The sequence below is a fragment of the Anolis sagrei genome, chromosome 3, assembly GCF_037176765.1.
Source record: "Anolis sagrei isolate rAnoSag1 chromosome 3, rAnoSag1.mat, whole genome shotgun sequence".
NCBI lineage: Eukaryota > Metazoa > Chordata > Lepidosauria > Squamata > Dactyloidae > Anolis > Anolis sagrei.
Genome location: NC_090023.1, coordinates 222,152,356 through 222,179,455, shown reverse-complemented (window position 1 = coordinate 222,179,455; position 27,100 = coordinate 222,152,356). Strand labels below are relative to the sequence as shown.

General features: G+C 38.9%; 1 protein-coding gene across 3 annotated transcripts in view; it reads right to left on the bottom strand.

The window, feature by feature from the left end:
- Positions 1 to 4,774: 4,774 nt before the first annotated feature.
- The window catches only part of PPP2R3A (protein phosphatase 2 regulatory subunit B''alpha), a 44,225-nt gene continuing 21,899 nt past the window's right edge, over positions 4,775 to 27,100 (bottom strand). For all 3 annotated transcript variants that reach the window (XM_060768057.2, XM_067465908.1, XM_060768058.2), the window contains 12 exons: positions 26,668 to 26,928; positions 23,248 to 23,351; positions 21,397 to 21,499; positions 20,853 to 20,927; positions 16,962 to 17,048; positions 15,120 to 15,276; positions 13,576 to 13,624; positions 12,018 to 12,107; positions 11,539 to 11,714; positions 11,010 to 11,128; positions 7,671 to 7,777; positions 4,775 to 5,260 (listed from right to left, as the gene is read on the bottom strand). In XM_060768057.2, the coding sequence (XP_060624040.2) occupies positions 5,164 to 5,260; positions 7,671 to 7,777; positions 11,010 to 11,128; positions 11,539 to 11,714; positions 12,018 to 12,107; positions 13,576 to 13,624; positions 15,120 to 15,276; positions 16,962 to 17,048; positions 20,853 to 20,927; positions 21,397 to 21,499; positions 23,248 to 23,351; positions 26,668 to 26,928 (1,425 nt within the window). In that variant the 3' untranslated portion in view covers positions 4,775 to 5,163. The remainder of the gene's footprint in view (positions 5,261 to 7,670; positions 7,778 to 11,009; positions 11,129 to 11,538; positions 11,715 to 12,017; positions 12,108 to 13,575; positions 13,625 to 15,119; positions 15,277 to 16,961; positions 17,049 to 20,852; positions 20,928 to 21,396; positions 21,500 to 23,247; positions 23,352 to 26,667; positions 26,929 to 27,100) is intronic.

Genomic DNA, 27,100 nt, shown 5'->3' with positions numbered 1-27,100 from the left:
ACCCCAGCCAGAGCTGAACTATAATTTTTAATAATAGAATCATAGAATTGGGACATCCAGTCCAACCCCCTGCCAAGAAGCAGGGCAATCACCTTCAAATCCCAGCTCATGACATAGAACTGCTACATGACCGCAGACAGGTAGGTCATTTGATAATGACTCCAGCTGAGATCAGGTAGTTCAAATCAACACAATGGGTTATTTAAAAAATGGCACATAAATATAATATTCATTTTTTTTTTAAAAAAAAAACCAAACCAAGATTGGGTTATATTCTTTCAAACTGCTTATTTAGTATTTGCAATATAATATACCAAAAACTGCTGCATTAATGAAGAATTTTATTGAATCAGTGGTACTAATTATTTTTTTATCAGACATTAGTAGTGAACTGTAAAACTAGTTCATATGCTCTGTGATAAAACTTCAATAGGAAAATGAGCAGAGAACGGAATATTCCTTAACAACTTTAGGACTGGGTCTACTACAGTTTTGGTAGTTCCCAACCCACAAATGTATGACTTTTTGGATTTTTTTTTAAATGTCAGGAGCGACTTGAGGAACTGCAAGTCGCTTCTGGTGTGAGAGAATTGGCCGTCTGCAAAGGCCCGGGGGACGCCTGGATTTTTGATGTTTTACCATCCTTGTGGGAGGCTTCTCTCATATTCCCGCATGAGGAGCCGAAGCTGACAGAGGGAGCTCATCTGCGCTCTCCCCAGATTCGAACCTCCGACCTCTTGGTCTTCAGTCCTGTCTGCACAAGGATTTAACCTATTGCACCACCAGGGGCTCCTTAGGTAAAAGGGGGCCTCTTCAGGTAAAAGATACCTAATCCATACAAAGAAAGTAGTCTTTGCAGTGTAAGGGTATAGGTTTATAATTGTCTCAGGTTTGTTTTGTTGTAGTGCCTCAAGGAAGAATAATTTATAAATCACATTCAGGAACATAAAAATGTAAATTACCTAATATTACAATGGGCACAGCAAAAGGATAGTATTTATTTTCTGAACTGGGAGGTGTTGTTTCTTATCTGAAGGACACACACTGCCCTGAAAGCTCCCCCCACTCAATTCCACATATAAAGGACTTTGCTAAAGTTATCCAGTAACTCAGAAAAGTCCCTATGCATACTAATCTGCCTTATGCCAGCTCAATTTGTTAAAAAATGTGAGACTGTAGTTTTTCAGGGTTCCAGAAGGATGTCTTTGCCATTCCTAGAAGACTGAACCTAGAATCAATAGTAGACAAAGCATTTGCTGTCTTGTTGTGCTATAACAGGGATCCTCAAACAAAGGCCTGTGGGTCGGATGCCCCCCCCCCCCCCGGGTCATTGATCTGGGCCCAGTCCTAAACTTTAGACCTAAGGTCGTCCTAAGTCTGAAACGACTTGAAGGCACACAACAACAGTCCTAATTAACTTTACTCTCTCATCAGCCAAAACCAGACCTACATGTCCTATTGAAATACTGGTAAGTTGATGTTCGTTAAAATGGTTCTTCATTTTAAATATTGTTCTTTCATGGGTTTTTTTGTTTTGCACTACAAATTAGATAACAATATTATTATAATAAAACTTTATTTCTATTCCACTCCTCTCCCCAAGGACGGTTCACAACATATAACAATAACAATAAAGATATGTGCAGTGTGCATAAGAATTTGTTCATGTTATTTTCAAACGATAGTCCAGCCTCCCAACAATCTGAGGGACTTTGAACCGGCCCTCGGCATAAAAAGTTTGAGGATCCCTGTGCTATAACTTTTTCTCAACATGGGGATGGACCATTGATTGTAACATAAGAGATGGCACAATCATTCTTCCAGATCAGGCAAGCTCTGTGAAGGATTATTAATTTCTTTAAAAACAACCACATAGGATGCTCAGAGGTTCCCTATTCTGGTGGTTACATTACACACTCTGGCTGAAACCTGAGATTAAGAGCTGCATTTTATTATGCATTTCACTTTACAGCAAAGTCCATTAAAATTAGCTGCTTCTGGTGTGAGAGAATTGGCTGTCTGCAAGGATGTTGCCCAGGGGATGCCAGCTGAACTGCTGACCCGAAGGTCAGAGGTTCAAATTACCGAGATGGGGTGAGCTCCTGTCTGTCAGCCCCAGCTGACCATGAGGGGACATGACAGAAGCTTCCCACAGGATGGTAACACATCCGGGCGTCCCCTGAGTGAGACAGCCAATGCAGCTCTCTCACACCAGAAGCGGCTTGCATTGTATTTGGGGGTTGCTTCTGACACGATAAAGAAAAATTAGCATGCTATCATTCCGTTAGTAACAGTGAGATTAATATATTATTTAGTGTATTCAATGATGTTTATTAACATCATTTTAACATATTTCTTTTTGGCATTCAAATAGAGCTGATATTTTTAGATGCAATTTATTTGTGTAAGAACGTAAGAGTACAACTTTTACTTTGTCTGGTCAGGAAAAGCTATGTTTACATTAAAAGACTTGAACCAACATACTGGTCCAAGACACGGGATGAAGTAGGGAGAAGTTTGCCAACAGTTGCCAACCTCAGAACAACACAAAAGCTACCTGTAGCACAGCACTTCAAGGTTTTATTACAGTATTTAGGGAAGGTGTATGCTTACAAATGCTCACTGGTGGTGGGGAGCCGGGTGCTTTTGTAAATGCTATCAATCAAGGAGCAGTATTCTTCAACACAACATATAAACTCCTTTCCACATCATCATTTTTTAAAATAATAAAAATGCAATGTTTTGATTGATTGATATAGAGAATCTTCACAACTTTTGTCAGTACTGCATGCCCATTGCAGAGATACCATATGTTCTTAGTGCACTATTTCATCATCAGGAAAATGTGCTTCATCCCTGGAATAAGACTACATGGATCATGCGAAGTGCACCTGTGCATCATGATCTGGCAAGCACTATTTGTAGTAACACCTCTCCCTTCCCCTATGTCATTTGAATACACATTAAAATATTGCCAATTTTTCTCAATCTGTACAGAAGCAGTCTCATTTAACTTTGCTTTTCCTTTTAAAAAGCAGGAACCAGAAGGAAGACTGGAAAAGGTAGATGGGAGGAGAATCTAAATATAGTCATCTATATATATGGAATGGTGCAATGGGTTAAACCCTTGTGTGGGCTGAACTGCTGACCTGAAGGTCAGAGGTTCAATCCACGAGATGGGGTGAACTCCCATCTGTCTGCTCCAGCTTCTCAGGCGGGGACATGAGATAAGCCTCCCACAGGATGATAACACATCTGAGCATCCCCTGGGCAACATCTCTGCAGACAGCCAATTCTCTCACACCAGAGATGACTTGCAGTTTCTCAATTCGCTTCTGACACAATTAAAAAAATACATGTATAAAGATATTTGTGTTTCATACTTCAATTAGATTATTTTGATTTTTGGAACAATAACCCCATGTCCCTCAGTCAGTGGAACCTGGAGTGGATATTTGACCTTCAGCTAATGTTGGACTATACGTTCCATCATCCACAGTCAGCATAGCCAAATGTGAGAGATCATGGAAGCAACATCCCATAACATGTTTTTGTCTATCACTCCGGTTTTACCATATGTGTGGCTAAAGCTAAATGTTCCTGATACCCACATTAGAGTAAATCTTATCAGGAAGAGCAGAAAGATGAGAAACTAAAAGTAGGGTTTCTCCTTGACATTAAGTCTAGTCGTGTCCGACTCTGGGGGGTGGTGCTCATCTCCATTTCTAAGCTGAAGAGCCAGAGTTGTCCATAGACACTTCCAAGGTCATGTGGCCACATGACTGCCTGGAGCACTGTTACCTTCCCGCAGAAGCAGTACCTATTTATCTACTCACATTTGCATGCTTTCAAATTGCTAGGTTGGCAGAAGCTGGGCCTAACAGTGAGATTTCACTTTGCTCCGTGGATTTGAACCACCGACCTTTTAGTCAGCAAGTTCAGCAGCCCAGCGGTTTAACCTGCTGCGCCACCGGGGACTCCACTATGAAATGATCAGGAAAATACTGTACTCTCTCTCAATCTTTTGGATGATATTCCTTCAACTAGATCTGGGCTTCTAAAACTTTTCCACTTGTGAGTGCTTTTGACCCCAGAAGGTATGTAGGAATACAAAATAAGTATAAAAACCAAACACTTACTGATAACAAATAAGCATTTGCAAGGCTTGATAAATAGGCAGGTTTTTACGGTTGAAGCATCTTCTGTAAACAGTGCACAAGAGATTTGTGTAAACGTCTGAAACAGCCACTAGGTGATGTTCAGAAAACGCTTACTGTTGCCAAATGTTTCAGGACCCCCAACATTGAGCTAAAAGGAGTTCATTTGTGGTTGGGACCCACAGTTTAAGAAGCAGTGATCTAGATAATGTAGATTTAGCATTCAGTCCTACTCTCTCACATACTTCCTCTGCCCCAGTCACAAATAGCACTCCTTAGATAGATACCTAGGAAGGATTTTTCTCATGTGGAAAAACAGCAATGAATATTAAATAGTTTTTTTTGTTTTACTACAATAATTTTATTTACAATCCTACTATTGATCATTGATTTAAATGAGCTATTGGGAACCCAATATTGATCGCTCATCATCCAAGTGGTTCTTATTCTACGATACTTAAATTATAGAGTACCCAAGTAATCTGGAAACTTTTTCTTGGGAGAAATGACTGTGGTTTTTGAATGGATCAGAATGTTATGAGAGTTACTCCACAATTATGTACAGTACATAATCATGGTGAAGTATAGTTTCTAAATATAAATAAGAGGGGAAATAATTTCAATATGAAGGCAAATATTTTATTGAACAAGTTTGAAAGTATCTGCAAAGATAGATTGTTTTTTCAACATTTTGTGTTTGTGTATGTGTGTGGGGGATATCTTTTCTTGTTTTCCCCCCCACAAATGTAGTACCTTCCAGGTCTGCTAGACAGCAACTTCCATGGCATACACAGTTTCTACGTATGCCTGCACAAATATATTTTCCAAAGACAATGTCATATTTTTGGAAGTTACCATATTGCAGGAGATAGATATTTTTAAGAATCTGTGTTTCAGTAACTGGTTGCTTCTTTAATATGAAAATCACTTATTTGAAGAAAAAAAAAGGAAGTGAAGACTCTTCCATTTAATACTGACAGACCTTAACGACCCATCTGCAATATTTTTATGGTGAAAGATCTGAAATAACTAATTTGTCTGACTTTTCTCCAATTTCAGGGAGAGATAACAGTTCATCTGATTCATAGTCATCTTCAAAGGATCTATAAGAAAAGAACAAAGATGTTAAGAATACAGATTGCCGGTATGTATAATTACAAATATCATAAGGTTCTCAATTATAGTGCACTGATCTTACAACTGGTGAAGATAAACAATTACAGGAATACAATGGATTCTTGTAACCTAAAGGCAACCCATTTTTGTAGTATGTTTGACTTATTATTATTTCAATTGCCAGTTATAAAATATAGAGGGAAATGTAAATAGTAGGCTTAAATGAAGCTCAATTAACAAAAGCTATAATGATTTGGATTAATCCTAAAGTATAAAATGTAAATGTTTTTCCTTGGCACCACAGTTTTCAATTTCCATTTTTTCTATATACTTATGATGTGGCTGTATAATGTATTTCTGCCTATACATTATCTGCATATCCACAGAATATTAAAATATCACTCTCCAGCCACTGCATTTCAGGGCAATTGGGAGGGGAGATCTCACCATTTTGTGGCTGGACTTTGGTTACTTCTAAGTGAGGACAAGCCCTATGAGGAGCGGCTTAAAGAGCTGGGCACGTTTGGCCTGCAGAAGAGAAGGCTGAGAGGAGACATAATGGCCATATATAAATATGTGAGGGGAAGTCATAGGGAGGAGGAAACAAGCTTGTTTTCTGCTGCCCTGGAGACTAGGACACAAAACAATGGCTTCAAACTATAGGAAAGGAGATTCCACTTGAACATCAGAAAGAACTTCCTAATTGTGAGAGCTGTTCAGAACTCTCTGCTCTGGAGTGTGGTGGAGGCTCTTTCTTTGGAGGCTTTTAAACAGAGGCTGGATGGCCATCTGTCAGGGGTACTTTGAATGCAATTTTCCTGCTTCTTGGCAAGGGGTTGGACTGGATGGCCCATGAGGTCTCTTCCAACTCAATGATTCTATGACATATGTATTGCCCATTTCCCAGACTCTTCATACAGTTTTATAGGCTTTGATGTGTACAGTTTGTAAATTTTTCCACTGCTTTCCCCATCTTTTCTCTAACATGTAAGGGATACAGATAGAATATCTGCACATTGCCTTTTTATTGATAGTGTTCAGATCACTCAGTTAGGAAGCACTCTGGCTGAAATAGCACACAGAAGCTTTTCTGTAAGGGACAGTAATTCTATAAGGGAAAGATCTGCCTCAAGGCAAAACACTGGAGTGAGAAACAACATAGGAAATCATGTGCTTCCTCAGAGCTGAATTGTGTTGGCTTATCTGTGATTAGACAACACAACAAATCTCATCTTCAACCTCCTCAGATGGTAATGCTTATATCCTGTTCTGCTGGGGATGTTTTCAGTAGTGTAGTGATGGATAATTGAGAAACAACCTACATCTCCTAAAGGCACCATATCACATCTGACCTTGGGGAAAAAGCAGGCTCAGCTCTAGTTTGTACTTGGGTGGGGGACCAACAATGCATACCATGTGCTATAGGTTTTATTTCAGAGGAAGAAACTGGCAAAACCACCTCCAAGTATTCCTAAAATAACCCCAAGAAATCTATGGAGTTGTGATAAGTGTACAGATGGCTTGAATGGATGCACATACACACACAGGCAAGTGTATGCACCAATTGTTGCTGGAAATGATGGTGGTGGAGAGAAGGCCATTCAAATGCAATTATAAACTTTAAGGACAGAACAGAGTGCACAAACCCTTCCAAAGTTTGGTCCTGAAGCATAAAAAGAGATTTCTCACAGTTAAGAGTGTTTTCACAATATTGTAAAAATATTATCCATCTTCGTTCATTTTTTCCTGCCAAAATTAATTTGCATATAAACATTTTGATCTATAATACTATCAAAATCTGACAGTGTATTACAAATGAAAACAAAGGCAAGACTCTATTATTGGTCACAACTGAGTGCTCCGAGGGCAATGTAAACAGAAATTGTAATCTACACCAGAGATGGGACGCATACAGGGCAAACCAGCAGTCCCAGCCAGCACAGCCAATAATGCAAAATGCTGAAAGATGCCATTCAAAATCATCTCAAAGTATGTATGATTCCTACCCCGATTTATATGGTGATAGTAACATGCCTCCCTATTTAGTTTAGGGAACCATTGGTTAACAGATTTGATATTTTGTACGGTCAAATCAATTACAAAGCCACCAAACAAGTACTGACATTTGGGTTTATTTGGTTCAGGATTAGGTAATGTGTCACTTTGTTATAACCATAGTCACTGGCTATTTCATATTTTGGACTGATGTACATGTGCTGATATTCCAAAAGTGATTACTGCATTACTCATTAGAGATCCTTCTTATAAGATGTTTTTAATTTCCTTATTTTGTAAGCTTTATTTTCACAATTTTCTTTGAAACTAATGTTTTTGAGTTTCAAATATATTTGTTTTGAGTAGCAATTATAACCTAGTTTTGTAATTATCAACACTCACCCTTCTTGTAATGGTTCATTACCAGACTCTTCAGCAACAAGAATTTCATATTCCTCAGCAGCATATCTGTCCCAGTCAGAGGGTTCAGGACCATCATTTTCAACATCCTATAAAAAGGGATGAGAAATGCCAAAAAATTAAACAAATCCACTTTTATATCAACATTATGTCAAGTATGATTTTAAATATGTATAATATTTGCAATGCTACAATGCCTTCAGTTTTAAAACTAAGCAAATATTTAGTTTGAAATATCATTATGCAAATAGATATTGTAGCATCTTAGAGGCTAATTGAAAGAACAACACTGACAGCCTAAGCTTTCTTAAACTAAGCCTACTTCCTCAGATGTATCAGAGGAAGCAGTCTATCAAATATTTAATAGAGTTAATATTTAAACATAGAATCAGATAAATTATCATAAATCTCTACCTGAACTATTCCCCAAATATCACAGTGAGTTGACTTTCATGTTATATACTAAATTTCTTTAATTTTAGTTCTTCGGGAAGGAAAGTAGTAAGTATCTAAAGTTACTCTATATACCCATGTGTAAGTCTAACAAGTTTAGGCAGAAAACACACTCCAAAAAATCTGTATCAACTTATCCATGGGTCAGTATTTATTCTGTACTTTAAACTCTTACAAAAAAATAAAGGAACCATCCTCTTCTCTGAGTAAAATGGCAAAAGGCAAGAATTAGTCCATCCCAAGAGAACCTAAAAGAAGCACTGATTCTCTCTACTTTCTTCACCATGGTCTTGCTGGCCTTTTTGAATGTCTGGGTAGGGAAATGGCAGTGGAGGCCAGGGATAGTTGGCCCCCTAAGGCAGCATTGGTGCTTTCTCCTCCTCCTCCTCCTCCTCCTCCTCCTCCTATTATTATTATTATTATTATTATTATTATTATTATTATTATTATTATTATACACCACTTTAGCTTTCCTCCAGGAGACTCAAAGTGGTTTAACATAAAAGCATCCACATGCAGGGTTGCTGTGAGTTGTATGGCCATGTTCAAGAAGCATATACACTGTTTAATATTTGATTAAACAGTGTAATTGAACATAGGAATACAGAATAACGGATGATGAGACTGGATTCTGATTTTACTGTTGAGCCGCTAATGATTGTTATACGGATGTTTAATGATTTATGTTACAATTATTTTTAATTGTCCTATACTTGTCCTGTGATGTTTTGTATTGATGTTGTTCACTGCTTTGAGTCGCCTGAGGGCTGAGAAAAGTGGTATATAAATAAAGTAAAGTAAATAAATTCTCTCCTGATATTTCGCCCACATCTATGGCAGGCATCCTCAGAGGTTGAGGTCACAGCAACCCAGTGATTCTGACCATGAAACCCTTCAACAACATTTCAGCATACAATTTAAAATATACGGATATGCAAACATTAAAATGGGATTAAATATAAACAATATCAAAAATCCCCAGTTAAAAAGCATTAAAACATATTCAGAATTAAAAATCACAGTACCCCCTGACTTGATCTTAATTGACCTTTGATTTATCCATGGGGCATATTAAAATCCACAATGTTGGCACCCAAACCTGCCCTACTTGAGGTCAATTTATACATGAGTAATAATAATACATAGACACAAAAGATCATAGAAACAGAAAACAAATCACTCTTCATATTCCATGTCTTGTGTTTACACCCAAACTTGTTCATTCAAATACAGACATTATTTGTTTACACAGAGAGCCTCATTCAGTCAATCAAAGATGTGAGGGAATATCCACTGGCTCTTGGCAGGTGGTTGGACTGGATGGTCCATGAAGTCTCTTCCAACTCTATGATTCTATGATTCATCTGTTGACATAAAGCATACACTGGTACTTCTGCATTGGAAGAGATGACTGCCCTGGGGTGAAGGTGTGTTCAGTCTGAACAATATGCATTAGAGGTACTGCTCTGTTCTTTTTACATTTAAAACTTTGAATAGTGAAAAGAAACCACAAAGCCGCCATCACTTGATCTTTTTAAAGCAGTTGAGTAACAATACAGGTATTGCCTTAAAGCAAGATTGGTCATCATGACTCTTTAGAACATGTTGAACTGAAACTTCCAGTATGCGTAGACTATGAGAATGAAGGAGGATCGCATGAGTTACAATCCAATAACATTTGGGGGATCATAAATATCCCACATTACCTTAACTAAAAAAATTAGTGCAGTTTTAGGGCTCTTTCATAGCACAATTATAGCCCTATGATGATACTTTAGTGTCATGGAAATTAGATCAGCCCCCTTCCTTTTAGCCTTCAGAAGGAAAGTAAAAACCTGGCTCAGGGATCAAGCTTTCGGAGAATAACGCAGTGCAATAGACTTGGAATATGCACAATGATGATGGAACAGCCTTAGACTACGATTTTTGGATGGCATGATTTTAATATTGAATGTAATGTTTTAAATGGATTAATTTTAAATCACATTTATTTTTAAAGCTTAATATTTTATATGTGTTTTAAGGCATTGAATAACTGCCATATGTAAGCCACCTTGAGTCTCCTTCAAGGTAGAGAAAGGTGAGATATAAATAAAGTAAGTAGGTAAGTAAATAAATAAATAAATAAATAGATAATATCGTATTTATTTCATTTCATTTCATTTCTACCCCGCCCTTCTTCCCACAAAGGGGACTCAGGGTGGCTTCACATAAGCATCAATGATGCTATCAACATATACAATAAAGATTTCAGTTAAAACCGTAAAACTCAATTTACAACATTCTACAATACATTAACAAATTAATTAACATGCTAAAACCAAGATCCAGCCAGGTAAATCCAATGTCGCAATGTTCAAAAATTTCCTATCCAAGTTGCCACTAACCTCTAGTCGAACGCCTGGTCCCAAAGCCAAGTCTTCAGTTGTCTTCTAAAGGACAGAAGGGAAGTGGCCAACCTGATGTCCTTAGGAAGAGAGTTCCACAGGCGGGGGGGCCACTGCCGAGAAGGCCCTGTCTCTCGTCCCCACCAACCTCATTTGCGAAAGTGGTGGGATCGAGAGCAGGGCCTCTCCTGATGATCTTAAGTTCTGTGATGGTTCATAGCATTGTGGCATTTGCAATTTAGGTATGAGTGCTAAGAATTTTTAGTGAAAGCGCACCAGTGCCTCACCATGGATTCCACTGGATGTGACCATGGATATATAGTGTTATAACTATGTAGTGTGGATGATCTTTGCTTCCTTTAGTTCCCAACACCATCTCAGATATGTCTAGAAATTATGGACATCTAAACTCAGAAAAGAGACACTTGTTCAAGAATATTATTTTATAGAAACTATGTTTTGAAATAGAGCTGCCTTATACCTTTTGCACAGCAAAGGGATCCCGTTGTTCATTATCCAGGTACTTTTCCAGATTGAAGAACGTGTTATAAAATACATGAGCCATTCTGCATCTCTTCAAGTCTCGCAGAGTTACCCGTCCTGCAAGAGTAGCATACATTTATTTCAGCAGCAGTGCAGAAATCCTCTGTGAAGGGTGGGACCACAAGGCCTGTGGCTCTCGGGTAAAAAGACAACTAATATTTAAAAATCTGTACAAGAGGGACTGGTTCACATATCCTTTCAGACACATTCATGCATCTTTTTAGAAGGGGGAACTTTTTAGAAGGGGGAACAGGTTGCTTTGTCTTGTTGACTCAGGGCTCTTCCACACAGTCATATAATCCAGAATATCAAAGCAGAAAATCCCACAATATCTGCTTTGAACTTTCAGTAATATAGGTCAGAAGATAAATAAAGTTGTTGTTGTTGTTGTTATTATTATTGTTTACAAGATTTTATTCAAACTCACCAGCAGTACAGAGAAGCTTTATTACATAAACTGCTCTTACCCTCAAAATCTGGCTTTACTAGATCGAGTATTTGACACAGTAAATCATGGAATGGCAATGGCTCGATGCCCATGGATTCCATCCTCTCACATTGTTCCTCATAAAAATACTCCAGTTCATACATAGACAGCATGCCATCCCCATCCAAATCCATGCATCGGAACCAGTATTCAATACTAGAGGGAGGAAAAAGAAACGAGTCTTATTTTTTTCTTCGTACTGTTGGAACAAACTGTATTTTTAAACAAAGAACCTTATTGAATTGGCTTTCATGCACACAGTGAAGCTTTGTCAGGACTCTTTCCTCATATAGTGTCTTCCACTGGAAAATGATATTTAGAATTTGAGTTCAGACAAAAAATACACCCAAGCTGCTCTTTGTTCCTGAAAACATATCTTATTTATTCCAGCTACTTATAAATATATACTGGTATACACTTTAGTGCTCATACTTTTTTATATTTTATGGCTTGTCTTACCTAGTTGGGCTTCTTTTGTCTTCCTCAGAAATCAGGAGCCACACAAAGTCTGCATAGCTCATCTGGTTCTCCTTCTGTACTTGAAGTCCTCTGAAATACATAAAGAATATATAGTGAAATATCAAATGATCATGCAAATAAATACAATTATAGATGAATTTCAAAAAGCCACATGCCTGCACATTATAATTATATTTTACCTTCATCGGCATTATAGAGTGCTTTTAATTGTTTTTGATAATTTTATGTCTGACAAGGACTGACTTGGGATTATTTTAATGGGTTATCTATATTGTTATAGAGCACCTGGTGACACAGTGGATTAAACCACTGAACTGCTGAACTTGCTAACCAAAAAGTTGCAGGTTCGAATCTGGGGAGCATCGTGACCTTCTGATGTTAGCCCCAGCTTCTGCCAAACTAGCAGTTCGAAAACATGCAAATGTGAGTACAGTATATTCTGGCATATAAGACTACTTTTTAACCCAAGAAAATCTTCTCAAAAGTCAGGGGTCGTCTTATATGCGGGTGTAGTCTTATGCATGGGAGTCATCTTAACTCTATATTTTAACTGGAAAAGTTGGGGGTCGTCTTATACGTCCAGTCGTCTTATATGCCGGAATATACGGTAGGTCAATAGGTACCGCCACCAGCAGGAAGGTAACGGCACTCTATGTAGTCATGCCGGCCACATGACCTTGGAATTGTCTACAGACAACACCAGCTTAGAAATGGAGATGAGCACCAACCCCCAGAGTTGGGCATAACTGGACTTAATGCCAGCGTAAAACTTTTACTTTATATTGTTGTTTTATCTATTGTTGTAAATCACCTTGAGTCCTTGGAGAAAGGCAATATAGAAATGGCCAAATAAATAATTTTTTGAGGCACATCTGTTAGATGTTTGAAAATACTTCAAAGATTCAGTTCCTGGAAATGCATTCAAGCTAGTGTTTACCCATTCCTGATTCTCTGAAAATCAACGCACTTTAATTTGAAAGAACAATTTGAAGTAAAGATCAGAAATATCTTCCTAATTTCGCCAATATTATCTCTTTGAAATGAAGGGAGCCTTTCCACATAATTGGCTTCAATTTATCCATAGGTCATATCAAAATCCATAATTTTGGCCCCAAAACCTACCCTTGACTTATAGATGAGGTTGACTTATATGCGAATATATGGTACATTTATATACTGAACAAATGTCTCCAGATAATGACCCATTATAATCTTTGAATGATAAAATATTATTGTAAATATAGCTAATATACTGATAAGGATAAGATTATTGCTGATGGCTAGAGCAATAAAGCGCATGTCACCCACTCAAGCTGTGATATCTCAAACTGATTTTTGTTGTTTTTGCTTTGTTTTCTTGATACTGAAGTCAGAATCACTGCCTGAGACTTCCGAAGGCAAGCTGTTTAGGGAGAAGGGCAGTTGCAAAATGCATCTGAACTGTTTGTTTTATATTTTGACCACTACTGATAAAAATATTAGCCTTAGAAACTGAACTAAAAGAAATGTAATATAAGCTTGTGGGCTGTGTTCTTACCTTAGTACAGCTCCACTGAATATTCTTTCTATAATCCTGCTTGAGAGAGCTGCAGATGAAAATACAGGGGTTAGGAATAGTTTAAATTCTTGAGAAGATTTTTTCCTGTAAGTCAAAATACTGCCGCTATTTCTTCTACGTAAAAGTGGTATCTTTGCAGAAAAATCACCACACTTTGTGCCAGCTTATATCACACCATTTAATAATACTTCTTTATACTTGTTGTTGTTTCCTCGTCCACACATTCCCATGACTTTAATATGTAAGATCTATAAAAAAAACTTCTAGCAGCCCTCTCCCGCTGTTAAACAATGTAAAGCAGTATGATTTGTTCAGAAAAATCAACCCCCATTTATATTCATTAGACATGTGTGCAAAATTCATTCCTACAGTTTCTACCATTTCTTTCGTGTCTTCTGTGTATTTGGAAGCATGAAACTGGAAGCCCCCTCCCCACACAAAAGCCACCCTACATCCTGTTTTCATGTGAATCGGAACTTGCCTCCTTGCCTTGGTAAGTGAGTGCATGTGTGGCGGGGCGTGCAGGGAGGCCCAGAGCTTGGCTGCGGGCACGGTCCCGGCCTGCCTGCATGCCCCGCCACACATGCACTCTCAGACTGTGTGGCAGGGCATGTGTGGTGGGGCGTGCAGGCAGGCCTGGAGCATACATGCAGCTGAGCACCTCTTACTCTAGAGTAAGAGGTGTTCAGCTGCAGGCACTGGCAGGCATGCATGCTTTCTGGGCCTGCCTGTATGCCCTGCCACACATGCACACTCTTTCTAAGAGTGAGTGCATGGCTGCCAGTGTCTACAGCTGAACGCCTCTTACTCTATAGTAGAAACAACAGGTGCCAGGTAAGAAGAATGCATGCCAGGAAGGAAAGCCAGTGGATGGGAAGCCCCTGCCCCCATAATGATCTGATTTTCGGGCCCTGAATCAAAAGAACCAAAAACAACCCTCCCAATTTCGAGAGACTTACAAAAATGGATCAGGGGCCCTAACGAAAGCCGGGACATTAAATGGGACAAGGTTTTCCCTGAATGCACATGTCTAATACTCATCAACCTAAAGAAAGCTTAAATTGATTCCATTGCAATCCTTACAGGTTGTAATGATGATTAATTAAAATTAATTCATTGGCATCTTTTTTCTTGTATACAGAAGTATACAAAAGCAAGAAAACAATGACTATAGAACCAAAACAACAAACAACAGGAATAAAACCATCGGTATGCCAATATTTGAAACAGATCCCATGAAAAGTCTAGGAGTAAAGAAACAACTTAACCTGGCATAGGAAGGATGATCATATTGAATCTGGAGAAGAGGAAGGGAAAGGGGAGGGGAGAAGGGATCTTTCAGAGAATAATTTTGGACCATACCCTAAAAGGCCATATCCCTTGTCACCACCCCTTAAGTGTCTTTGAAATAAGGCACTTTGGGAAGAAGAGATGTCACATTTGCTAATCTGTGAAGCCTATAAAGCATTATATGTGAGAATACTAATTTCATGCATATGTTTCTCTTGAATACAATCTCTTACCTTGATCATTGTATCTAGCCAAATCCTTCTGGCTGATGTAGAGGTCATGGTCGGTGTCCAATTCCCAGAATTTACAGTATATGACATAGAAGTGCTCATAAGAAAAATAATCAGTTATTTGATTAATGTCTTCCTCTTCCTCCAAGAGGGCTAGGGTCTGAAAAAAATGAGAATGGGTTGATGCTAACAGAAGGTGCTTAACAAAAACCACACACTTTGACCAAGAAGTATCAGAGGGCCCTTCCACACAGCCATATAAACCAGAATGTCAATGCAGAAAATCCCACATTATCTGCTTTGAACTGGAATATATGGCAGATATTGTAGATTTATCTGCCTTGATATTCTGGGTTATATGGCTGTATGGAAGGGCCCAGAGTCTCTGACTAGAAAGCTGCTCTATGTCTCAATCTTCATTATCATTAACAATTCACTTTAAGCAAGAAAATAATTATACAGAAACCTAAATATACACATCAATAAAACATACCAAAGTTGCTTTAAAAATGTGTGTCATATTTTGGAACACCCATATATGACTACATTCTGATATACTGTGTTGACTCCATCTATTGTTTATGTTCATTGTAAACAAAGAAAGGATTTACATTCCTTTTAAGGAGAACCCAAACTGGAAAAAATGATATGGTTGTGCTCCCTAATCTGCTTACCATAAGAAAGTATTTAGGAACCCATTTGCTAATAGGTTGCTGGGTACACGACTAAAGGTTTAGCTACTCCATACAGTGACTGACTTCTTGGTCCGTGTAGCATTCTTCTTGAATGACTTCTGTGTGCCTGAATATATATATATATATAAATATAAATGTATGTATGTATATATGTGTGTGTGTTTGTGTGTGAGAAAGAGAGAGAGAGGCTTGTCTCTGGCTCCCCATTCATTTCTAGCGTGGCGCTCGATTTTGAGTGAGGATTTAGGAGCGTCTGCAAGGAAAATATAAATGTTCCACCAGGACAGAATTCCTCCTGTAACCGTTGTACTCCTAGCATCTACGACTGAATGTTGAGCATAAGAAGTGGAGTATCAGCAGTGGCAGAAATAGATCATAGTCATCATGTTTGTGCTCCAGCCTCAGATATGACTCATTTCCCCTTTTATACATGCATTTTTCCTTGTGGGCCTTAAACTCCTTTCTCCTACCTCCTTGGTAGTGTTTCAAACATGTCCTAGGAAGGCTGTATGTGCTTTTTAAAGGTTCCTCTGTAGTATGGGTTCTCCTTCCACCCTTTGTGTGTTGTGTTCGCAAGTATAAGAAGACCCAAACCATTGCCTGGGGATTTGCAGGAATGTGGGTCATCAGAGAAGTAGTGTTCTGCATGGTGTGTATAGTACTGAAGAGGTGTGTAGTTGAACTATGTGTCTGTTTATTGTCTCTGTTTGTATGGAAGCAACCAACATGTGGTTGCAATTACCAGCACAATCCCAGACTCACTGTTGCCAGAGTCAATAGAGGGAATATCTTTTAATGCTGTTTTTGTTTATTGGTTGTGTGTTTTTCCCTTTCCTCCTGAACTTTATGTGTGTAGGGACATTGACTGTTCCACCAGCATAGTAATGGTGTATCTCCCCCATCTCTGGTGTAACTGGAGTACAAGATTTCTTGGCTTTGCTGGCCAAGACAAAGCAATGCTCTGAATATCTGATCTGATTTTGTCAACACTAGTACTTATGCCAAATTAGAAACTTGCCAAGTTATTCAGACTGCACTGTACTTTTACAACTTAATCCAAGTACAAAACGGAATCTTTCAAAGAGGTTAAAGGAACAATGACTGTTTTAGAAATTCTTGCTACCCATATGAATCCAGATAGTTTACATACTTGCAAAAAGTTACTTTTCCTCAATTCTGTTAGAGATATTTTTCCAGACCAGGATCTATTCACAGTGTAAAATATTCTTTGGATAACCTAGAGAAAAGGAAATGCAAGTCTCAAAATAATTTTCAATTCAGAAGTTGACTTATAGCTACTGTGGATTTATTGTTGTTGTTGTTGTTCATGCATTCTTAATGATATCTAAATTATCTAATTTATGTACTTAGGAAACAAACAGATTCATGCATTAAAACATTTATATTTTAATTTTTAAATTACAATTTGACAAGACAGATTAACAACACTATGGCATAATGTAAAGTCACATGTAGTTCACATTTGATCACTCCACACACTGTCTTGCCAGAGAAAGAAAACATGCCATGCAGATGATCAACAAGTAGTTTACTCTTCGTAATACAGAACAACAATATATACAATCATGTGATCAGTTGCATCAACTCACATAATATCCTTTTAGAGAGATTTAAAATGATCTTTCGATGTCTATGTGGAGAAACTCCTTCCAGTAGCCCATGAAGCAAGAGCACACTCTAAACTGTCTCTCTGTGTCTGCAAGTACCTGCACAGCTCAAGCCTGAAAATGTAACAGTAACCAAAACTCCCAGGCTCAGCTAGCTCCCTGAGTGTGACCTAACCAATCAGCTTTGTGCATCCTATTTTACAGTTAACACACACATACCAACTGATCTCTTATATGCCCTAACAAAAACTCCTAAAACCATAATACATTTTAAAATTGTATTCAGAAATACAAGTAATGCTCCTAAGATCAACGCAACTAACAAAACAAGAAAAGAAAATAATTCCAAAATTGGAAAACCTCCCACTTTGGGGGGGGGGGGAGATAGGAGGGAGAAGTGTTTTTGCTTAATATCCGAAAGCCAGGAAAAGATGAAGCAAAATGGCCCTCCCTAGGAAGGGCTCCAGGGGACAATATGCTGAGGTGTGGAAAGACCCAACTGGAACATTTAAGTAGGGTATCCTCCTTCCACCTTCACAGAGTGTAGCTATTGATGAAACTGCTGAGCAGACTATGTACTCTTATCCTTAGATACAGTTCTTGTCATACTCCTTCAAGTTATTACCAAACTGTGGTAACCCTATCATAGGGTTTTCTTGTCAAACTTTATTCAGGAGTGGTTTGCCTTCAACTCTCTCTCTCTGAGGCTGAGAAAGTGTGGCTTTCCCAAGTGGCCAAGCAGGAATTTGAACCCTGGTCTCAAGTTGTAGTTCAGTACTTAAACCACTACGTCATGGATGCTGTCTTTAGATCAGGCTTGCATAACCTGTGGCCCTCCAATTGTTTTGGCGTCCAAGCCCCAGAAGCACTAGCCAGCCTATCCAATGGCCAGGAATTCTGGGAGTTGGAGGCTAAGACAACTGGAGGACTGCAGGTTGTGCCAGCCTGCCTTAAACAGACCCATTGAAATAAATGTTGTGTGCCTTCAAATAGTTTCCTACCTATAGTGACCTTAAGGCAACCCTATTTTCTTGGCAAGATTTGTTCAGAGGGAGCTTGCCATTGCTTTCCTCTGAGACTGGAAGAACATGACCTACCCATGGGCATCCATTACTGAGCTGGGATTCAAACCCTGGTCTCTCAGTATCACAGTTAGTCAAAACTAATTCAAGTTCCATTAATTTCAGTGAGTTGGCTATAGGTAGGACTCATTTTTGATTCAGCCCAGGTTTAGCAACCATATAGGCTTCCAAGATGTAGTTGGATTACAGTACCCAGCATTTCTCATTGTGAAGAAGGCTCTTAAGACTTGCAGTCCAACAGCATGGGTGCCTCATTTAGCCCTATGTAAATATCCACTGTACCGGTGGGTGAGCTGGGACAGATCATAATACGTAGTTAAGCAAGGATGTATGGAAAGGGCAGTTCATACCGCAGATGATCCCAACTATCATTGTGGACTATAACTTCCATAATCTATAAATAGCTTAAATGTTTTGCTGTTGGGAAGGTGGGAGTTATCCCAAACAACCCGAGCATGGTGGAATACGAAAACCATTGGTGAATGCATATACCACATTTAGTAAATATTTTAGGGTGAGTCAAATAAAAAAGAAATATAAAAGAAATATGTAACTGAGCCATAATCAATAGAACACCAGAAGAAATAATACTTTAAGGGCCCTTCAACACAGCCATACAACACAGAATATCAAGGCAGAAAATCCCACAATATCTGCTTTGAACTGAGGGCCTGTCCAGACAGTACCTTAATCCCAAGAGCTTCCGCAGAAAACAGGAGGGTGACCAGATGCCATTCCCTGTAAATGTGGAAGCAATTGCTACAAAAGGCAAAAAACATGAGATTTCTACTTGCAGGAATATCATGGTTTTGAACTAAATATGCGGATCTTCGCATGTCTGCATGTCCCTGTGATCAGAAATCACGGGATTTTTTATCTGGGTTTGTTCCTGGGTTTTAGATGTTTGTTCCTGATTGATTGGTTCCTAAAAAGAAGGTGACATTTGAGTAGAAGGCAAAAACTTTGTTTGTGTGCCAAAAACTTCAGGAAACATGTGGAGGGCACATTTTCTCTGACAAGGACAAGGTTGTGGCCCCCTAGTTAATGTTGTGCATCTTTGCACAAGAAGAACAATCAGGAAGAGCTGTGTATAACGCAGGAACAGCACCCTGTTGTGTGAGGGCAGAAGTACACAATCAAATCTGTCTGGATAGATGATCAGGCAGCCAGGCTCTAAAAAGTTTCAATAATGACAAAGTTTTGTTCCTGGCTTGAAAGTGCGTGTTCCTGTTTGATTGTGTAGTGCTGACTTAGGCAAAAGAGGTCCTACACCATAAATTTTGTTTGTGTGGCAGATAATTCATGAAACATGTGGAGGGCACAGTTTCTCTGGCCAAGACAGAGAATTGAACGTTTGCAGTGATTCGCTGCAGTGATTCTCCGCATATCTGCATTTTGAAGGGTTTTTAATAGAAAAAAGGCTGAAGTTTCCAGTGGAAGTCTCGCGTTGGCGATCTCACAACAAAGCATCAAGTCTGGACAATGGAGGCAGGAATCCTGAAACCAATAGGGCTGTATATGTACCTCTTCTGAAGTCCTGGGATTTTTTTTTGCCCCTGTTTAAAACCCATAATTTATTGCTGCCTGGAAGTGCCCTGGGTTATCTGAGTTCACACTGCCATATATTCCAGTTCAAAGCAGATAATGTGGGATTTTATTCAGCTGTGTGTAAGGAGCCTAAGACTCGTCCAATTACCCCTCAAAGGCGAAGAAATCAAGAAAGGTCCACTTTGCACACGGAAGCTGTAATGGCAAGTAGCAGGTAAACATCCCTAGCAAGAAAATCCTGAAGCAGGATCATAACTAAACAGGCACACTCTTCCGTTGCCTCCGACTTCACCTGAGAAGACTTCTAAAGATGCTCTCCGTGTCCAATTCGATGGTGTAGGAGTAGTACATCCCTTGGAAGTCGGGGATCTAAAGTTAGGCATTTGTACTTGGAAGTAAGACCAGGAGAGGAGCCAGCTGTTTAAGCTTCTGAAAGCCTTCCCAAAAACCACTCCCAGTTATTAAACTAGCAGCTCCATTTGGGGCCAAAAACAGTTACTCATCTTCAAAAGCATGCTTCGATTGTAGGCAAAGCTATGGTGTAACATTATATAAGGTGTATTCAATTGTATGGTGTAACATTATATAAGTTGGGATTACTTACTATCATTGCAAATAACATAGCAATGGCTGTGGAAAAGCAAATAGGATTCAAATGAAAAGGAAGTGATTGAAGCAAAATATTATAATGCCATCACCTTGCTTTGCTTTCCTTGTAACTCTGGCCTCAAAACATATAATAAAACCTTGCTTACAGACATAGTGAACATGCAGCCAACTTACAGTAGTAATGTAGCGGGAATGGAATTCGGGAGCATCCTTCAAAAATGTCAGTCCAGGGTGAGTTTCAACTATATCCTAAAATATATACAAGTTTGTTGAATGCAGAAAAGTTAAGAAAGTTAATAAAATGTAAGTTAAGTACAGTCTAGACCAGGCATGGGCAAACCTGGGCCCTCCAGGTGTTTTGGACTTCAACTCCCACCATTCCTAATAGCCTCAGGCCCCTTCCTTTCCCCCCTCAGCCGCTTAAGCGGCTGAGGGGGAAAAGGAAAGGGCCTGAGGCTATTAGGAATGGTGGGAGTTGAAGTCCAAAACACCTGGAGGGCCCAACTTTGCCCATGCCTGGTCTAGTATATAGAATTTTAAATGTCATGTTATCTTATTTGCAGGACAATCCAAGGAGTAACAGAGTGGCAAATCCACCTCTTATCACAAATTCTTCCATATTGTAATTCTCTAGACCAGACAGTCAACCATATTCTCCTCCTACCTAAAGCCACATGTGTTTTCTGCAATATCACAGCTGTCTGAAGGTTACATGTACCTGTAGTAATGGTATGAAATCTTCTTGTTCCAGATAGTTATAGTTGGGTTTGGCTAAAAGGCAAATGAATTTTGATGCATCATCGTGACAGTTATGTAATATCCTGCAAATGAAAAAAAACAAGACTGTAAAAGTATTCCTAGCATTTTTAGTTCCCAAAGGAACAAAAGCATGCTGTTTTCCAGAGACTGAAATGTTACTCTGGAAAAGTAATCAAAGCAGCAGCAAGGTTATCATCTGTTATTATAGTTGCGCTAGTCCCAGAAAACATACGCTGCTGGAATAACTCATGAGGTGTTACTAAGGAATGTGTATTAATGCATGTACTGGTATCAAAATATAAACTCATTCTGAAATTTTCCATCTACAGGCAGTCCCCAAGTTACAAACAACATAGGTTCTGTAGGTTTGTTCTTAAGTTGAATTTGTATGTAAGTCAGAACAGATACATTTTTTAGTGGCCACAGTGGTCGATGCTCTGGTTACATCCCGAATAGACTACTGCAGTGTGCTCTACATGGGGTTGCCTTTGAAGACTGTTTGGAAGCTCCAATTGGTCCAATGGGCAGCAGCCAGGTTGTTTACTGGAACATACAACTCCTCTGTCACGCCACCTCCGCTGGCTGGCAGTCTGCTACTGAGCACAATTCAAAGGGTTGGCTTTAGCCTATAAAGCTCTTAAACAATTCTGGCCCAGCTTACCTGTCTTATCGTATCTCCCTCTATGAACCATCACGGAGGTTAAGATTGTACAGGGAGGCCCTGCTCTTGGTCCCACCTGCTTCACAAGTATGACTGATGGGGATGGGAGACAGGGCCTTCTCAGTGGTGGACCCTCGCCTATGGAACTCCCTCTCTACTGAAATTAGATCAGCGCCCTCCCTTTTGGTCTTCAGAAAGAAAGTAAAGACATAGATGTGGGACCAGGCCTTTGGGCAGTAGCAAGGCAAAAAACATATGGGATTATGCGCAATTGACTTTTGGAAAGGCCTCACACTCTGGCTTCTGGATTATGTGATTTTAATGTTTTATATTAATATGTTTTAATTCCATGTTTAAATGTCTAGATGTTGTTTCACTGTTTAATTTGGTTTATTTTAATTTATAGTCATATGTTACCATTGTTTTATACTAGGTTTGTTGGAAGACATTGAATTTTTGCCGTGAACTTGTTGGACTTTGAGTCCTCCTTGGGGAGAAAAGTGGCACATAAATGAAGTAAATAAATAAATAAATAAAAACATAAACTCCAGCCATGTGTGTGTGTGTGTGTGTGTGTGTGTGTGTGTGTGGCTGGAGTTGCACTTAAAAATGTATACTTTGTGGAGTATAAATAAGGGTTAGCACCCATGTGGTGTTTCTTTTGCTGTCTGTGCCCCTGTTCAGAAGATGCCACTTCACTTTCTATCCCTGTGATTATTGGATTTTGAAAAATTTGGCTTGTTGTGGAAACAAGGATTAGTGAGAAAGTTTAAGTGGAGATACCATTTTCCCATGATAACCTTTTCAGAAGGTAATTTTTCACTTCCAGTTGTCTCACCTCTGTTCTTAACTAAGAATTGTTTGTAAGTCGTATGTTTGTTACTTGGGGATTGCCTGTATATGCTAAGGGGGTGGAGAATGCAAAATGACAAAAAGAGCATGTGCAAGCAAACCTGGATAAATATAAGATTTATCAGTTGAACTGGCAGATGTATTTAAATAAAGGGTTGTATTACAGAGGAAAATGGTGATAGTATTTTTAAAACTGGGCTTAAGATATATAGCTAAAACACAGAAAACAAACACTGAAAAGACAGACATGCCAGACAGCTGCTTCTCCAAGAAGCTTTCTTTGTGTAACATACTCACTTTCTCCACATGGCCACAAATGAATGTACAGATACAAATCCTGTTCGCTCTCCTCCTGATGCATTGAACATGGGCGCTTTCCAATATAGGGGGCAGCAGCATATCTATAAACAGGGTAGGATATAAAGTACTTAGCTAATGTACTGGGGAAAGTACATTTGTTCTTTTTGAGGATGAGAAGATAAAATTAAAAATAGAAAATGAAGTGCAGGATAGTGTTTATGAAAGAAGCTCCCAAAGAAGCTGTATTTTTAGTTTAGTCTAAATAGACTTACATTCTAATTCTTTGTTTACTCTGAGGTAAGTATTATTTATTAAGTATTATTTGATTCTATTTATATGTAAGCATTCAAAATGGCACTTTAAATGCAATTGCCATACATAAGGCTTTTGTGCTCATCCAGAAAGAGCAAATCATTTGACATGTTATGGTATGCTGTAGCACAGTTCTTGGACTTTTCTGAATATCCAAATGAAGGTTCTATTTTCCTGGATTATTTTCTGCCAATTCGTAGCACCAGTTGCAACATGCAGTACAGCTGCAGGGACTGTGGTAGCACAGCGGGTTAAACCGCTAGCTTCAAGAAAGCTGCTGACCAGAAGGTTGGCAGTTCGAAGGCACGAGTGGGGGTGAGCTCCTGGCTGTCAGCCCTAGCTTCTGCCTACCTAGCAATTTGAAAGCAGTGCTAGTAGATCAGTAGTTACTACCTCGGTGGGAAGGTAAAAGGGCACCCCATGCAGATATGCAAACATCAGAGTTGTCTATGGACAACAGGCTTTTCTCGGCATGGAAAAATTGAACAAGAGCACCTGCTCCTGGCCGGAGTTGAGGATCACCTCCAGGCACCAGAGATGGAAAAAGGGAAAGGCCTTTGTCTGTGTTGTATGTCATTGTTCACTGTGTTTAAAAGGCATTGAATGTTTGCCTCATATGTATGTTGTAACCGTTCTGAATCCCTCCAGGGAAATAAAGCGGAATATAAATAAAGTGCGTTATTATTATTATTATTATTATTTTCCCAACAACAGACATATTGGACCAAAAGAATATCATTCTCTTCTCTGTTTTTAAAATTTTTCTTTAAAAAAGCATACTAGTGTTATAACTAATCTGTGATATAGCACTTATGCACTACAACACTATAAGACTGTTTTTTAGTAGTGAGAACAGAAAATTTTCCCTTCAGACCATAGGACCAGCTCAGCAATCCATGCTCCAGTATTTAAAAAAATAATATTAGGACCAATCCTAGTAGAGAGCAACACTTGAAAGAATATGAAGTGTGGAGGCAGAGGTGATGATAATCAGTAAACCCCAAGGAACTCTATTGCAAGAATGCATATGTTACCTATCAGCAAAGTCCTCCATCCATAAAATTCTCAGATATTGGTCTTTTTTTTGTCTGTTTCATACTTTACTTTCTCCACATAAGGAAGTCTCTTATTGATCACTGCTACAAGTATCCCACCATGTGAAGGGTCATGGAAAGGGCTAATGCAAGTTCAGCAAAACAAAAAAGTAAACAGCTCAGCTAAAAGCATTGCATGCTACTTCTTTTGACTATGCCGAAGTTTCACACCACACAAACAGATGCCTGTCCCACGGAGGAATAAAAGTACTAAAGGCAACGATGCATATCTATGATCATGCGGTTGGAAAGTACTACTTAAGTGATTGTGGTCACTTCAAGACACACAGCTCCTAGCAGTACCAGTGAAGAGGCAATGCACAGCTGTCCTGCTATTCCCTCCTTAATGGCTTTTTTTTTTGTGTGGAAACAAGAGCATGGAAGCAATGATGGGAAAACTTGGAAAGGTTACAACTGAAATATGATGTCATCTAGACCTCACATAAAATTCCATGCTTAAGGGAGGATGACTGCACCATAAAAAGCCTTGCCTGAAAACACACTGTGTCTTTTCTGTCTCTTGTCTTTCTCCATATCCTTGGTTCTGAGGCATATTTTAAGGATCATGTAGACCCCAATGCTGGAAAGCTTTTAATATTTTTTTTAAAAAAAAATTATGAAAGTCAAATTGACAGAATTTGGTGGGGAGAAAAACTTTGTCATCATCTGCTTTAGACCAACAAAGAAACGTAGAAGCATCTGTTTTGTTGCATCTGATTTTATCAGAAAGGCAAAATGCAGCCTGTGCTATGATGACACAAAAACAATATTTTGGTGGGATTTTGTTCCTACTATAAAAACCTAATTAAACTCAGACTAGTTCACTACTACAATTAATTAATTTTATTATTATTACTATTAATGGTAAAATACTAAAAAGCATACCAAAACAATCCCCAAAACCAATGAATATAAAAGAAAAAGAAAAAGAAACCACGTATGATAACTAGAAAGATTTCAATTTTGTTGCATAAAGGTACAAAGGCCGGCTGCTTGAACTCTGATCACACTTTACTTTTCCACAAGACTAGTTAAAGTGCTGAGGAGAAGGCAAACTCATCCAAGAGACTTTCACTGCTTCGTACCTTGCTGCCTCCTACTGAGCAGAGCGCAGCAGATTCAGTGGTTCCTTAATGATCTTATCAGTAGACAAGTATCCTTCCAAGAAAGAAAGCTGACCAATAAAAAATGCAAGCCTCACAAGAATACATCTCAATGGTCACTCGGAGATGCTTCTACTATAGCACCTTGGATAGTGCTACACAGGGTTGCTTTTATGTTGCTTAGGCATTTGTTAATAATTTCATCTATTTGTTAACTAAGGTAAAGGTTTCCCTTTGACATTAAGTCTCGTCAAATCCAACTCTGCGAGATGGTGCTCATCTCTATTTCTAAGCTGAAGAGTTGGTGTTGTCCACCTTCTACATCATGTGGCCGGCATGACTGCATGGAGCACGGGTACATTCCCGCCGAAGTGGTACCTATTGATCTACTTACATTTGCATGTTTTCAAACTGCTAGGTTGGCAGAAGCTGGGGCTAACAATGGGAACTCACCCTGTCCCGTGGATTTGAACCACCAACCTTCCAGTCAGCAAGTTCTGTGGATCAGCCGTTTAACTTGCTGTGCCACCGCATTTGTTAGCTGCTTCTTCAGAAAATATATTTTTTCTTTGTAAACAATCAAGCTTTGAAGAAATTCCTGAGGGATTGCTGTATTAGTCTTTTGGAACAAAACAATGAAGAATGGTGTGGCATCTTGTAGAATGGTGACCTCTTTTTGGACTGCAGATCTGCTACTTTTAGCAACACTGTCTAGGGCTGATAGAAGTCATTGATCAAAAACAACTATTTTAGACCAATGTATTTATTATGGCATAACCTTTCATGCACATAGAAAAAACCCATAATGCCATAATTAATCTGTTACGCTGAAATTGTTGTTAAATGTTCTGTTGTTTTAGTTTTGGACAGTCTTGCAAACCCAGAATGATGAAAATAATGATGCTTACCTTGGCAATTTTCCCCATTTCATTAAGGGGGGCTCGCTCATCTTCAAATTCTGAAAAGGCTGCCTCAACCTTTACAATGGTCTCCTCATGATTGTTGCAAACATTGGGGAGTCCACTGGGGAAGTAGAAGCGTGGAATGTTTATGGACAAGGGGGCAACGACAGTTACTTTAGTGGTTGGCAGAAGCGACTGTGGGTTGACTGCTGAATTCGCGGGGACTGGAGATGGAGTCACAGGTTTTTTCTCTTGCTTGTTTTGGACCTAGAAAGGTGATATATAGGATTATGAAATAACTATAAGAAATGTAGGATTAAAAAAGAAATTTAAGAAATATTAATCTATTACATGAACACAGCACAGTCTGCAAGTATGGTATCAAAAATAAGTTGTGCTTATGTTTATTCAGATGGCATATGCATCTTTGCCTTTAGTA